Below are 16,238 nucleotides of genomic sequence, written 5' to 3'. Positions count from 1 at the left end.
ATCTCCTGGCAGGCCCATGAAGGCCAGAGATGCCCACCAAACCCACCCCGTGCCGCCCCAGGCCCACACCCCCTGCACATGCTCCTCCATCCACATGGAAGGCTTTCAGTTTCAGGAGAGAAACAAATTCTGTCAATAATTAAACTTTTAAGGATGTGACTAAATGTATCTTTGTTCTCTCACAAAAACCACCTCAAATAAGGAGGTAATTAGAAACAGGTCTACAAACTCCATCCTGAAAAGTATCAGGAGACACTGAAACTGTTTAACTGGATAGAAAAAGGTTTAAACTCTTGGAGGGAGCCTGTCTCACAATTTATGTCCAATTCTGGGACAAATGCTATAACATTAGCCCCAGTGTCTGTGTTACTTTGTAGTATCTATTTCTCAATAAATAACAACAGTGGTAATAATAAAGACAATTCAAAAGAAAAAGAAACCCAGTTTCAAGATATGGAAGATTATAAAACCAAACACAGAAATGAGGGGAATTTTGAATTATCAAAGAATTGATGCAAAATATACTAACTACTCTCAAGTAAAGGTAAAAACACATAAAGAAGAGCAGCTAAAAGCCAATAGAGAGGATGCCATTAGCTACATAATTCAAACGACATTGAAGTTCACTGTCCTCTGAGAGAAAGGCAACTCCCCTCCCCCCCCTTCACACATGGGACACAAGGTGGAGCTGTGACCAACTCACAGGCCACCACATAGCACCAGGGAGGGGAGAAAAGTGAGGAGGTGCCACTGCTTGCGGGCATGTGAAGGGAGACAATTTCATCCTGAGTGTGGCCATGGTAAGTTGTCCATGCTCTGATAACTAACCCCACACATGCTCATGCAAGTCTCCCTAATTAACTTCAGTGGAACACACAGACACAGAAGTAGAGTGGGGTTGGGTGGAGAGGGAGTTTAGCAGGAGGTGGAGGGGACAAGGGAAAGCACTGGGGAGTTATTGTCTAAGACATTGTATATGCATGAAATAAATGAGGACACACACACAGTGCTGCCATCTTTGAAGAAAGCTGTGTGGGGAGGAGCCTCCATTGTGGCAGCCGCTGACACAGTTTAGTGAAAAGCTCAAACAGCTCACACATCCAACCTGGTATCATTAGGCACATTCCTACTGAGCTGGAACATTGTGCCCTGGCCGTATCTCACTGGAACTGCTCTTAAGTGACTAGTCCTAGAAGAACTAATTGAATTAGAATATAAATGACAATCTGATGAACGTGTAGGAGGATATTAAACAAGGTTACATAAGAATTGCTCGTTGATAAAAGGTTCAATGCTATGAAAGCTGTCAACATTTCTTAAACTAATCTATGAACCAGACAGTGTGTCAGTGCAAAAATCCACATGAAAAATAACTAGAAAATCTTGTTTGAAGGTTCCAATAATAAAGACCAGCAAACTTTTGAAAAAGCATAATAATGAGTAATAGCCCTACCTCATTATAAAACCATTATAAAACTACTATAGCCACAAGTGGGAAAAGCATCTTAAATCTATAACATATAAAAGAATATTGCGCTCTCTCTCTCTCTCTCTCTCTCTCTCTCTCTCTCTCTCTATATATATATATATATATATATATATATATATATATTCTAAAATCAACTGGCTGTTACTTTGATACAATTGATTTGCATTTCTAATGTCAAAGTTAAAAATGAGATAGCCTTAAAAGCTAAACTCATAATGAATACAATTCATATAAAAACATTTAAAATAACATGTCTGAGACTCACAATTTTGCATCTTCTCTATAATCATCGAGCCCTTCATCATAGGATTTTGATCTTTCTGTCTTTGAATTGTGCTGGCCATCCAAGCTGGGAGGTCCAACAGATTCTGCAATGAAAACCCAGCATTCATACTTTTCAAGTGGTTTGCCACATTCTTTCAATGGAAAAAAAAAAAATCAGTTTGCCATGTATTGTAAGGTACAGCATGCAGAATCACTTTAAACATACCTTGGTCATGGGAGAGCTGACGTCGAATCAAAGGAGCAGAAGTTGTGAGGCTGGGAGGAACTGTTGCTATGGAGGGGACCTGGGAGGTAGAGGCTGAGATAACAGCAGAAGCAGGGATGTGTGCGATATCATGATCAATGCTAGGACTGGTTGGTTCGTCTGGAAGAAAGGAAAACAATTACTGGAATCTTAAAAACTTAATAGTCGACTTTTGTTGCTAAAAGGGCCAAATAGAGGTTTTATCAGTCATCAAGCCACCAATAGATGACATAGTTGTCCATTAAAATTCACCTTACACAATCACTACTCTAGTAATGCCAATAACTCTACAAATACAAGAAAAATATTTTTCCTATGTGTAAATGAAAACAAGCATTAGCAAAATGTGTAGGTTATTCAGAACCCAATGGACCAAAGCAAATAATCAGACACTGTGTAAAAAAATTACTTTTCAAGTCCATGCATCCACCCCCATACGTGTTTTTAATTTTTGTAGGAATATCACAAAAAGTTCAGTCTGTAACAGCCAGACATTCTATTTGGCATTTTTATGTAAATCACAAAAAAGTTCCTTCCCAGACAGGTGTCAGTCATGATCATCCCATTAGCTTTGTGCAGATGGACTTGTAAAAACAGGAAATTCTGTGTTGTGAGTTTTCACCATCTGTCAAATGAATTTGTATGCATGCATGACAGCTAACATTAATGGTACTTATTATGTGCTAGTACATGTAAATGGTTTGCATACCCTACTTCCTGTAAAACAAATGAAACCCTGAAACATATGACTTCACAGGCTAAGAGCAAGACAGAAGAATTCAATGGGGTCATCCAAACCAAGCCTCACGCTCGTGATGCTCAGCACCTGTCTTCCTACTAGTGAGCAATAACTTCATTCTAAATTCTTACTCTTGTATAAAAAAAAAAAAAGAGAGAGAGAGAAAAGAAAGAAAGAAATCAATGATTTAAATTCTAATGTTTTAGGCCAAATGTAATTTAGTAAGAGGCCAGAGCTATAAAGCGTAAGATTAGATGTCCCATAACTGAATCCTTTACAATAAACTATAATTATATAAAGCAGAATTTTGATTACTTGTTTCAGAAGGTCAAATACTAATTCTGAGAAAATTCTGGCAACCATCTATCATTTTAATAATCAGTATGTTAGCACTCGGGAGGCAGAGGCAGGCGGATCTCTGTGAGTTCGAGGCCAGCCTGGTCTCCAGAGCGAGTGCCAGAATTGGCTCCAAAGCTACACAGAGAAACCCTGTCTGGGAGGGGGGGGGATTAGTATGTTAGCAAGAAGAACTAATGTTTGAAAATTGTAACATTTCTATTTTATGACTAAAAGCAATAAATCCTTTAAATAAATAGAGAGTAAATGAAACAAAAAGTTAATTCTCTGCAAAGAGAAGCAAGACTGACAAACCCATAGTCACACTAAAAGAAAACAAGTGAAGGCCCAATTAAGAGATGACAATGCCATTACAACAGAATTTTTAAATTTTTTGTTTGCAGATGGCATGATCATTATGATTAATATTATACTGTCAACTTTATTGGACTTGGAATTGCCATGGAAACACACTTTCTGGGTATGTCTATGGTGGTATTTCCAGAAAGGTATAACTAGAGGGAAGACCCACCTTAAATTAAATGAGGGCAACACAATTGATGGGGAGGTATCTCAAACTGAATAAAGTAAACACTTGAGTACCAGCTTTCCCCTCCTCCCCCTCCCTCTCTGCTTCCCCAGATACAATGTGACCAGCTGTCATGAAGACTCAATCAAAATACACTTAGGACATAGGTTGAGGATGTAACTCAGTTGGTAAAGTGCTTGCCTAATATGTAGGAAGACCCTGGTTAGATCCCCAGCTCTTTGGTTTAGAAGATTTTCTCTGTCTAACTCAGTCCCACTGGACCCGTTTTCTCTCCACCCAGCGGGTCCTGAAGCCACTTAATGAAATAACCACTCTGAGACTTAATATCAGTAACTAAGCCATTGTTACTAGTTCTCTCTATTATTAACCCATTTCTATTAATCTGTGTATCTCTACGTGGCCTTGGCTTACTGGTGATGCCTGGGGCTCTTCCTGGCTGCTACATGGCATCTGTCTTTTCCTTTTCCCTGTCTCTTTGTTCAGAATTCCCACCTAGCTAAATTCTGCCTGTCCATTGGCCGAAACAGCTTTATTCACCAATAAAAGAAACCTATAGTCACAGCATACAAAAGGACATCCTCCCATCACTTTATGAAACCAAGAATGGTGGCACACACCTCTCTTATCCCAGCACCCAGGAGATGAAGACAGGAGAATAAGAAGTTCAAGGCCATTCTCAGCTACACAGAGTTATAGCTCATCCAGGACTCCAGCTGAGTCCCCATCTTTGAAATAAAACTCAAGAGCAACAACAAAACCTGTTATTACATTATTACAAGTAATATATTTGGCCCACTGCAGGATACAAAAATAGCCATCAACATACAAAGCAGTAGCGTTTCTATACACTAATCAGTAGTTTTTGGACCATCTGAAAAACTCATGAAAATAATCACATTTGCAATTAATTACAAAAAAAAAAACCCTCACAGAATCTTAAAAAGAAGCAAATGATAACTGTACAGAAATCACTGATACAAGAATTCAAGAAACAACTACAAGGATACCTTGTGCTCATGCATGGTTAGAATAATTATTAAAATTGTTAAAATATCCATGCTACCTAAGCAATCTACAGACTTCAATTGATCACTCCCTAGCAAAATACCAATAAAAAGCTTCACAGGTGAGACCCTCCCATTTACAGCCAAATGACCAGGTATCAAGACCACTTTATGAGGGATGGGCGGTTTCTTCAAGATGCTGCTGCTGGAAAAAGGTATCAACACCCAGAAAATATCAGACCCAATTCAAATGGTCGACAGACTCAAATGTAAGACTTGCATGTATAAAACTACAAGGATTTGTTTCTTTTAATAAGATACCAAAAGAACAGGTAGGTAACAAATGCAAAAATGGACAAATGGGATTATATCAAAATTAGAAGGAAATAACCTAGTCAAGAGAACATATAAAACGATAGGCAATATTTACAAACATCTGACAAGGGCTTAAAAATATCCAGAATGTGTTAGGACTCAATAGCTGCCATCATTCCTAAAATAAACCGATTTTAGAATGAGCAAAAGATCTGAATGGACACCCACATTTCTAAGAAGACATGCACACCCTGCCAGAGGCCTATCAACGAACACCAGCAGGAAACACAAACCACAACTGCACTGAGCTATCACCTCACTCCAGCCATTACCTGGAAGACTCAGGTGACAAGTGCTTCAATGATGTGCAAGGGAATCCTCACATGCTGTCAATGGGAACACGAAGTACAGTATGAAGGTTCTGTACAGAATTAAAAACAGAACTCCCATGCTACCCAGCAGTCCTACTGCTGGGTATATATCCAAGAGAAGTGGCATCAGTATATTGGAGAGACATCTGAATTCCCAGGCACATCTCAAGAGCTTACATGGCATCAACTCAAGTGTCCACGGATGGGAGCAAGACACAAGTAAAATGTAGAAAATATATACAACAGAATACCATGCAATGATTTTTTTTTTCTTAAGGATCATTTGAAATGTGGGAAAATCTGGGGCTCATTGGAGGTGGGAGCATTTTGCTAAGTGAAGGAAGTCAGGATGGAAGAGTCAAGTGCTGTATGATTTCACACACATGTGGTTCCCAGAGGCCAGAGAAGGGGTGGAGGGTTAAGAGGTTGGGCAACAGGTACAAAGTTTGAACTACACAGGAGGAATAAATTCTGGAATTTTACAGCACCACTGGAAAAGCATTAACAATAAATTACGTTCTCAAAATAGTTACAAAGAGGTTTTGAATGCACATACTGTAAAGAAATAATAAAGGTGGGAGGTGAAAATGCTAATCACCTCATCTCATCATTGTATAATATGTATGATCAAATATCACCTTATATTCTATCCCATAAGCATTTATAACTGTCAACGAAACAAGGGAGCCAGTATCCTGGCACATGCAGTGTTCAATCCCAGAACTCGGGAGACAGAGGCAGATGGATCTCTGTGATTCTGAGGCCAGCCTGGTCTACATAGTGAGTTCTAGGAAAGCCAGAGTTACCTAGTGAGACCCTGTCTTGAAAAAATTAGGGAGGGAGGGAGGGAGGGATGGAGATGAAATAAAGGACTAGAGAGATGATTCAGTGGTTAAGAGTACTGGATGCTCTTCTAGAAGAGCCAGTTTCCATTGCCAGCACCCCATACACATAATAAATGTTTTAAAAAATGAAACTGTAAAGAATTTTATCTTTCTTCCACCCTTGGCAAATGTATGTCTCCTCTTAGTATCTGTTACAGTAGGATGGGGGTGGGGGGGGGCTTCAGCCTTCTGAAACAAACTCAGTTGTGACACAGCTACTTAAAAAGTTATTCAAATATAGCAAATACCATTTCTTTTTATTTAAATCAGCAGAGGTAAGAAGAGATACAAAACTCAATTTCTTGATGGGAGATGTCCTTCTGTATGCTGTGAATATACATTTCTTTTACTGGTTGATGAATAAAGCTGTTTCCGCCAATGAACAGGCAGCATTGAGCCAGGCAGGAAATCCAAACAGGAACAGAGAAAGGTAGTAGCTGGAGTTAGAGAGATGCCATGTGGCTGCCAAGGAAGCAAGAGGTCCAGGCATCACCGGTAAAACAAGACCACATGGAGATACACAGATTAATAGAAATGGGTTAATAATTAAGACAGAAATAGTCAATAAGAATGAGCCATCGGCCAAACAGCTTATAATTAATATAAGCTTCTGTGTGTTTATTTGGGACTAAATGAATTTGGGAACAGGCAGGACAGAAACTTCAGTCCACAATTTCTCATTTTTATTGAGACAGGTCTATGTTGCCTGGGCTGGGCTCAGCCATCCTGTCTCTTGAGTACCTGCTGTTACTCAGTTCCTGTTTTATAAATGATTATCATTTTACATTTTCTATTCGCATGTAAAGTAATCTAAAGATTTACTCAAGACTTATGTAGTCTTCTAAAGTACATAACAGATTTGCAAACTACTGCTAATAACTAATATTCTTGATTTAAAAATGAAATGTTGAATTTTTCTACATGTTGTAGTATAAGATTAATGTTAAATGGGTAACAACACGAGTTTTCTTCCTGTAAGATAGTGGTTCTCAACCTTCCACCCTTTAATACAGTTCCTCGTGTTGTGGTGACCCAACTCATAAAATTATTTTCATTGCTACTTCATAACTGTAAATTTTGCTACTGTTGTAAATGTAAAAACAACTAATATGCAACCCCTGTGAAAGGGGACCCCCAAAGCAGTCATGACACACAAATTGAGAACCACTGCTGTAAGACATTAGTTCTGTCTGACACAGCTAAATAAGTGAACTGGCTCTACATTGATATTTTGGGGAAAAGACAAGGCACTTGGTATTTGAGAGCACTAATCTATAATGTTTTCAAGTAACAAAAAGTATTATTAAAATAACAGGACCACCGGGCGTTGGTGGCGCACGCCTTTAATCCCAGCACTCGGGAGGCAGAGGCAGGCGGATCTCTGTGATTTCGAGACCATCCTGGTCTACAAGAGCTAGTTCCAGGACAGTCTCCAAAGCCACAGAGAAACCCTGTCTCCAAAAACCAAAAAAAAAAAAAAAAAAAGAACCAGGACCATTGGGTTTTATGGCACAAAAACCAGTCTTAATTTTTTCTTGTTGCTTAACATTTGAATAAAGTAGCATACAACATGTCCGTATACACCAAAATGTGTCTTATAATATACCCACCTATTAGACAATATAAATAAAAAAGAATCTATTATTAAATATTTTTGAGATATCATACTAAACCTAGGAAATTCTTAGCATGGACTAATGACCTGAAACATGTTACAGTAAAAAGACAAACTTGTTTTCCCATGTAAGCTAACATTTTATGGTTTCTTTGGCTGCTGAACTGTCTCTCAGTAAGTAACACAATCTAATGGAATCTGTTCTGGGGAAGCTGTTTGGGGAACACTGCACGCTTTCTCTTCTCTCTACTCGGATCTTGTTATCTTTCCTACTATCCCTAGGATACCCATCAGCAATGAAAAACATGTAGGATCAAATTTACAGGCCATCAATAAGTACCGAGGTTTTATGAATTTAAAAAAGAACAAAAAGTTTTTCAACTTATACTTAACACAACAAGGTCTTAGGAATTTAATGTTTCAATAATGAATTTTTAATCAAAAAGCTGAAAGCATCGCAAGGAAACCGGTAATAAGTACAGTAAGTAAAAAGAAAGCTTATTTTCTAAAAATCAGACTATTAAAATTATATTCCTTTCAGTGTTACTGCTTCAAGCAGCAGTAAATATTATAAAAGCTGGAATATGAGGTAAAAAGCTCAGGAGGTGCCGAGCTGCCCACCTCAGGGAGGCTGCTCATATGATGGACAGTTTCCACAGGGAGAGAGGCATCTCAGCCTCCACTCCTTGTGCTGTGAAGTAGCACCACAGGGACCACAGGCTATGTGTGAAGTAGGTAAGAAGGCTTCAGTGCACTGTTACACTGTAACTTTGGGAAGTGCCTAAAACAAATGTGCTTATTTAGTAGGAATTATGAGAAAGGCTCTAGTAAGTACTCAAAATCAATGGAAAGGAGTCAGTGAGCACATTTATTCTTTCTTAAAAGGACCGATTTTGTTGTTTTGTTTTTTGAGGCAGGGTTTCCCTGTATGGCCCTGGCTGTTCTAGAACTAACTCCGTAGACCAGTTTGAACTAAAATTCAGAGATCCACCTGCCTATGACTCCTGAGTGCTGGGATAAAAGTGTGCACCACCACCACCACCCAGCTTGATTTTTGTTTTGTTTGTGCATCCACGTGAGTATATTTCACACGTGTACAGGTAACATGGAGGCCATCAGTTGGATCCCCTGAAACTGGAGTTACAGGCAGTTGTGAGCCACCTGGTATGGGTGAACTGGGAACTGAACTCAGGTCTCTGGAAGATCAGGAAGCACTTTTAATTGCTGAGCCATCAGTCCAGCCCTGAGCACTTTATTCTTAATGAACAATCAAATAAGATGATCTGTTTTCATTAATCTGCTTATATACAGAATTATGTAGATGACTACTCTATATTTTAGTTAATGGCTGCTTTTTAATAAAATAGTGGATTTTCATTTTATCTCTGCACTTTATGTGATTAGAAAGATTAAATATTAACAGATAATAGCCAGCACTTAAAAACAAAACTATTCCAATGTCATCTGACTCTAACATTCTCATTAGGAAGAGAGAAGATGTAATACTGTCACTCTGGTAAGATCTTTGTGGCCTATGAAATGTAGCTTCAGGCTATAGGACTTCTCTCTCTCTCTCTCTCTCTCTCTCTCTCTCTCTCTCTCTCTCTCTCTCTCTCTCTCTCTCATACACACACACAAACACCACACCCCATTGTAGTTCTCAGTTACTATGTAGATGAGGTGTTAAATTCTATGTACAACAGGAACCATTCAATAAGCTTGGCAGTAAGGATACAAACATGCATGTGGGTATAATTTTGGTGAAAACACTCCTCACAATAAAAATCCTATTTATAAAAATTTGAACATTATGTAGACTCCTCCTTTTAAGCTGATTTGGGTACTTCCACCTGACAGTACAATTGTTCAACAGCTTAACTTTTCTGTAGAAAGGAAAAAATAAATTGGCAAACATTACATCACAAAGCCACAGAGAGCCTTTCACAATCTTGTAAGACAATGCCTTGGTGGAAAAGCAAGGCCCCTGTACACACAAACACACAGTCCCTCTTTACAGTGCGCTTCTTAGAAAACACTGCCCCTGGAGTGTTTCTGATGCTGAATCAAGCTAGCCTACAGCTCTCATTTCTAAGTTCTCTTATGGAAGTAGTTTGTACTCTGTACTCTAGACATCTCGTCTATAAAAATGAAGACACTATTAACTATTAAGTATATCTATCATGACGGTGCCTGTAGATTATGTTTTAGGACTGCACAATAATTATGACAGAATTTCCTTCCTTCCGCTTCCCTCCTTCATTTTCTATACATTCAATCGTCATTGCAAGTATCATTCAGCTACTATTTTGATGGCTATTTCCTGAGTGAGCGCCTCTTTCCTCCAGGCAGTGTTCTAGGCATAGGGAACGATGAATGGCATGAACTCTCAGAGTGTGTGTTCTCCTTTGACAGAGAGATGTACAATCAGAAGTACAAATGCAGATGTGACTGGACACATCTGTGGCTCTTTTAGATACAATGCAGGAACGCCTGAATAGGCTAGGGATATCTGAGCAGGTAGTGAAACACACCATGGCAGAGGGGTCTGTGGTTACCTGTGGCTGTGTGTCTGACATACTGTGGGATAAGAAGGAAGCAGGGAGGCACACAGAAGACCTGAATGAGAGCGAGAGCAGAGAGGTGAGCTGGAGCAGGAAAGCAGCCTTGCCAGCCACAGCAGACTCATATTTTAAGTCTATTTTGGGTGAGATGGGAGGAAAACACAAGGTTGTAACCAGGTGTGAGGATAGCACTGGGGTAAAAGCAGAGGTAATGACTGCCCTCAAAGGCAGCAGTTTCACAAAAGGCCCACCCCAGTGTCATGACAACTCAGTAGCTCCTCATCAAGAAGTCGTTGTCCCTCCCCGCTCCCCGTCACCCTGTACCCCCAGCCCCAGCAACTGTTTACTGCTGACGTAATGGGTAGGGCCTGTCTGCGTTTTGATTCAGATGGATCGACAACTAGGTATAATTGGCCTGCTGATTCTCTTGACCATAGATGGTAGGAACTGATTAAAATCAAAACTAAGAAGAAAATATGAGAACCTGTAAGCCCATTTGGCAAGCAGATGGGTAGAACTGTATGTTCAAATCCAGCCTGGGCTAGACACTGAAACCCTGTCTCAAATAAACACTGGATATATTTACTTTTAAAGGAAAATGTCTAATAGAAATAATTTTAAGCAGGAGAAAAGCAAATGGCTTTGACTGAAGAACAGCTTACATATTTAGAGTGGGGTGCTGTGGCTTAGTGGGGAAGCACTTGTCTAGCAGGGCCTAGCAGAAGGCCCTGGGTTTGATCCCAGCAGTGAAAATAAACAAGTAAACAACACTTCGAAATGCCGTGAAAGCACAGATTAAGATGTCTGTGCCTGAGGAACATAAACCCTACTTTTCTGAAAACATCTTTACATATGGACACTATGCAGTGCCTCTGAATGAGCTTACCTATAAACGGGATGGAAGCCAGGGAATCACCAGGTGGACTGGTGCTTGAAGCCTTCCTTTCCTCCATCCTTTTTATATGGACCTCTCTGCGAGCATCGTTAGGCAGCCAGCAGGTGGTGTCCGACCCAGTGTCCTGGTCATTCACTGCCAAGATGTAAGACTGATGTCTTAAAGGCTGTGGTGTTTGGCGACCAGATGGAGGTTTATCCCTTAGGATGACAGATTCTTTATTATCTAGCACATCTGGCTGCTGCATTTCAGCCTCCTGTAAGTTTAAATCTCCATTCCTTGGGCTGGTGGATAATTCTAAATCTGATGTTCCTAAATTCTCACTAAGCTGAGGCTCGGTCTTAGCGGAAGTTCCCGGTAAACATGGGGACATCTCAGCTTCCAACTGGTGATCCAGGGTGCTTTCAGGTCTGAACCATGTCTGCTGACTCAGTGGGCTGTGCTGATGCAGATGATTGACTGGCCTCTGGTCTTTGGTGGAAACCAGTGAGTGCTGGCTGAAGGATGGTTTGGAGACAGGTGTAGAAGGTGCTTTCAGAGAATTGCTTCGGACTTTCACAAGTGGGGACCTGTCTTGTGAAATACCCCGTGGCAGTGACATCCCACTAGAGGTTGGAAAATTTCTGTTGGAATGTGGTGGTCTTGGGTCTGGTGGGATTTTTTTAAACTGTGAAACAGGTCCCGCTCCTCTACCGCTCAGTCGCCTGTTATCAGAATTAACAACAGGGGCCACAGTCAAATTTGAACCTCGGAAAGGTTTGTGAATTTCCTGCGGCCTGGGTCTTTCATAAATACCTCGTCTATCATCTTGCTCAGTGAACCCACTCCACTTGTAGGTCTGTTTCCGTTCCCCATTTGAGTCAGGTATTTGACTTTGAGAACTGACACTGGCTGTGGTTTCACCCTGTCCCTCGATGTAATCCCATGAACGAGTTCTATGGTTGCTAAAACTAACAGGCGGGGAGGTTAGCGCTCCTTGAGATGCGCTTCTTGGGCAATACTTCATCAGCACAGAATCTTCCAGTCTTTCCTGAGATACACTGCGCTGCCGGATCTGAACAGACTGGGGCACTCGATCGTGAGAGGTGCTTCGACGTCGTACCTGCAAAGTAGTGCGGGTGGGTACCACCTGGTTATAGTCTGCTGCACTCTGAGATGCAGCTCTTAAGCTGTCCAACCTTTCTTGAATTGTCCGACAACCTATGTGCAATCTCCTATTATCAATGTATTCTTTATAAGTCTTATAATTTTTCCAGTCTATGTGCTGATGGGAGTTTGGGGAATAGTGATTGACAGACACAGAAGGAGAATCCACAGCTTGAGGTCGACTACCTGAGACTCCTTCTGAATGTCCACTGTAATTTCCAGATTTAAGTAAAATTCCAGAAGGTTCCAATGATCTGGAGCCTGTAGTCTGATGAATCAGATGGGCAGTGGGAACTGATGGTGGCGATGTGGTTCTTGATGCTGCTTTTGAAGAGGTCTGCTCGTTTACACCATACCTTACTTCTTCAGTTCTATGTGAAGGACCTGAATGGTTGTTTCTATTGGATAACAAGTCTACAACCTTCTCAGAAGGCACAATGACAGTCCTCACACTTTCATTGCAAACACACACTGCTGTGTTTGATTTTGCAACATCTGTTGGTGATGGAGGCACTTGTATTTCCATTCTATAGGCCCTGCCAGGTTGTGTCAGGACTGGTGTACTGGTTTGCTGTTTGTTCGGTAATGAGTCTGGAGGAGATATTTCAACTGGTTGTGCCGTGGCTGAAGGAGTGGGTGACAACCAGGGATAGCAAACTGGTGGAGGTTCAGGTATGTTACGGGCATTGCCACTGTAAGCTTCGTTGCCTTTTAGGTAGGCATCTTGAGAATATGCCTGTATGGAAATCAGAGAAAAGTGTCACAATAATTTTCAGGTTTGTAGTTCACTGTCTAAGTAAGCCCTAGCTTAATCCTGAAGGACATACACTATGGCATGCATGCAAAGCACAGCACAGCACAGGGCACATTCTTAACAATTATTCTTAGAGAAATTGAATAAAGTATAGAACGTGTCATACATACAAACTGCAATTACTAATTTTTCCAAAAGGTTCATGAGACATATCATATTGCTTCCAACCAACCAAACATTGCATGCTATTTCTAAAAATCTCTCCATTTAAGCTTTAAGATTTTTTAGCCTAATGGATCTCAGCAAAAGAAGATTCTAAATGCTTATAAGGGAAGAAAGTCAAAATATTAAAAGTCTTACCCAAATACATTATTATTTAACATAGTAATACTATGACAAATTAAACATCTAATGAAATGGCTTGTCAATTAACTATAAAGAATTAAAAAAATAATCCATCTTGAAAAATTAAGCCCCTAAATAGTCATGTTAAATATTTCCATATTTAAACTCAGTGAATGTGCATGTTTAAGAAATTAAGTAGCACATATTAAAGCAAAAAAAAATATGAAAGAGAATCTATCTTTCTGAATATAAACTTTTTAAGTTAAGCAAACATTACTGGATAAATTGGTCTCTTTTACTTAAGACATTTCAATTAATAACAAGCATGCATGCAGCTCTTATATTTTAATTTATAAAATTATCTAGTAATACTTTTGAAAATTTAAGAACTGAAATTAATTAGATAGACTCCACACAAATAGAGCTCATGGATGCCACATGGGACTATGCTCAGCTCCAAAGCAGTAAGGTGTGGTGTCTATTATCCCTGATCAAATGAGCTTAACTCCTGGCTAGCAGCACATCCTGCCTTCACACTACACAGACTGCAAAGCTCAAGTGCAGCTACCAAGTAACAGCAAAGGATTAGGGAGAGGGAGAGGTACTTTAAAAAATATAGATGCAGATAAATATGCTTTAACATTAGTTATAGAGGGTACAAACAAAAACAAACAAAGAGGAGGAAGGAAAACCATATATCACATACACTCTCTGCAAATTAGTATGATTAAGCAAACTTACAATTTTAATAGACTGGCTGGTTACAAATCTCTATAAAACACAACTTAAAAACAACGAAATGGCTACTGCGAATCTCTTACCAGTGCTGTGACATCCTTTGTAAATTGTAGCTAGCAGAAAATAGGAAAACATAGTAGAAGCTGCTTACTGATATAAAGACAGAATCATGTTGTCATATTGATGCTGGAAACAGCAAGCTAAAAATACATCTATACTGATTTCTCTGGATGGTACCAAGAGAGGTAGAGGGCAGTGGAGCGTAAGAATAACTTTCGTATCCACCTGAGCATCTCATTCTCAAGCTCTTATCTGGTTCTTATTGGATCTGTTGCTACTCTTGGAAGCAGAATACATCTGGTGACATGTATCCCTGACAAGTATTTTCTCCAATACACACCGCTACCTGATAATGTGCCACGCAGCTTCCCTTCAACATGAGCAGCATTGCTGCCTCTCTTTTCCCATGAGCGCCTTCATCTCTGCTTCCAGAAGACTAAGTGAATGCTCTAGTACGCATTTAAAATAGTGCAACCTCCTCCTTTCCTGGTAGATGAGTGCATAACCACAAGCTGTCAGCTGACTACAGACGACTTCACCGTATGACTGGAGGAAACACTGTTTGGTTTAAATAGATTTTTCACTCAAAAATTAAGATCTTTCAACACAATGTCTCTGACAGTATTTTATTCACCTATGAAATAACTATTGACTAGACATAAAAATATCACTTCTAGAGTATAATTTGAAGTTGTAATGAGAATTACAAAACACAGTGTGGAATACAGCGAGAAATCAAAGCTAAATCTATAAACACACACATATACCGTAATTTTTTCATAGCATAAACACTGCCAATATGAACATGACATATGTATCTGGACATAACAAGCCTGGCTTTTTCATTCTAATTTTAAAAAAGAAAGAAAGAAAGAAAGAGTCTAAGAAAGCATTGTGGACTGTCCTGCAGTATTTCCTGCAGTGGGTTTGTGTAATCTCATGGGCCGCCTGGAAAGGAGGGCAGGTCCCTACAGCCAGCAATGTCAGGGAAGCTGGGGAGCTCTGGCAAACCTCTACTGCACTAGAACACATTGTACTTAAAGAGAACATACTCATACTTACTCCCCATAGAGCCCATTTTTACCCTCACAGGTTTTGCACATGCTTGGAAAGGCCATTCTGTAATAATTTAAAGTTAACTCATTTATTCAAATTTGAGGAGGAACAGTATCTATAAAATACTTTAAATTTTTATATTCTTCACATATAACTAAAATTTCCATACAGAAATTCTAGACACTAAATCTGGGAACAAATGGGTCTCCCCAGTTAACCACCCATAGAGAAATAACTGTATTCCTAAGATCACTATACTCAAGAACAAATCAGGGCTGTAGATGGCAATCCCAAGAAGCATAAATATATGGCACTAATTAGTCCTAAGGAATACCGGGGAAGCAAGTTAGGAATGGACAATTCACAACTACCATTTTTTTTTTTCCTTCCAGGCCATCTACATACTGCTTTGGGCTCCATAAAAAAAGAAGTATTCATAAGAACAGGCCATTTGGATGGGATCAAAATATGCAACTTTTTTGAGGCACATGAACACTGAATATAAGGATATGATTTTTCCATTCTGTGAAGAGAATTGGTAATTCTTTTTTTTTTTTTTTTTGAGAATTGGTAATTCTAACTTGCTCACATCTACAACTGTGTTGTGCTTCCTCTCATGTACTTGGTTACACAGCACCAAATTTTTCACTGAGTAATCTTGGTCCGACACATCACTGCTTTAAGTACTCATCAGAGAACCTTTACGTTATCAGCAGGCACCAATTAAATGGCACAAAATACCCCTTAAGCAAAACAAAGCAGTATGTTCTTATATAATGGTATCAATTTATATTCTTTTATGATAATACTAAGTCTGTATGGAAAAAAAATTACCTGAAACTATATGATTA

At 39.5% G+C, this 16,238-nt stretch overlaps 1 protein-coding gene across 7 annotated transcripts in view; it reads right to left on the bottom strand.

Annotated features, from left to right (window-relative positions):
- The window catches only part of Arhgap21 (Rho GTPase activating protein 21), a 126,552-nt gene that overhangs the window by 21,208 nt on the left and 89,106 nt on the right, over positions 1 to 16,238 (bottom strand). For 5 of the 7 annotated variants that reach the window (XM_027405333.2, XM_027405332.2, XM_027405331.2 and 2 more), the window contains exons 8-11: positions 14,355 to 14,384; positions 11,280 to 13,170; positions 1,980 to 2,138; positions 1,755 to 1,857 (exon numbers count right to left, since the gene is read on the bottom strand). In XM_027405333.2, the coding sequence (XP_027261134.1) occupies positions 1,755 to 1,857; positions 1,980 to 2,138; positions 11,280 to 13,170; positions 14,355 to 14,384 (2,183 nt within the window). The remainder of the gene's footprint in view (positions 1 to 1,754; positions 1,858 to 1,979; positions 2,139 to 11,279; positions 13,171 to 14,354; positions 14,385 to 16,238) is intronic. The other 2 variants (XM_027405337.2, XM_027405336.1) reach the window with 1 other exon arrangement.

The sequence above is a fragment of the Cricetulus griseus genome, chromosome 3 (assembly GCF_003668045.3).
Source record: "Cricetulus griseus strain 17A/GY chromosome 3, alternate assembly CriGri-PICRH-1.0, whole genome shotgun sequence".
Classification (NCBI taxonomy): Eukaryota; Metazoa; Chordata; class Mammalia; order Rodentia; family Cricetidae; genus Cricetulus; species Cricetulus griseus.
The sequence above is the reverse complement of the archived record's forward strand: the minus strand, read 5'-3'. Positions and strand labels throughout refer to the sequence as shown.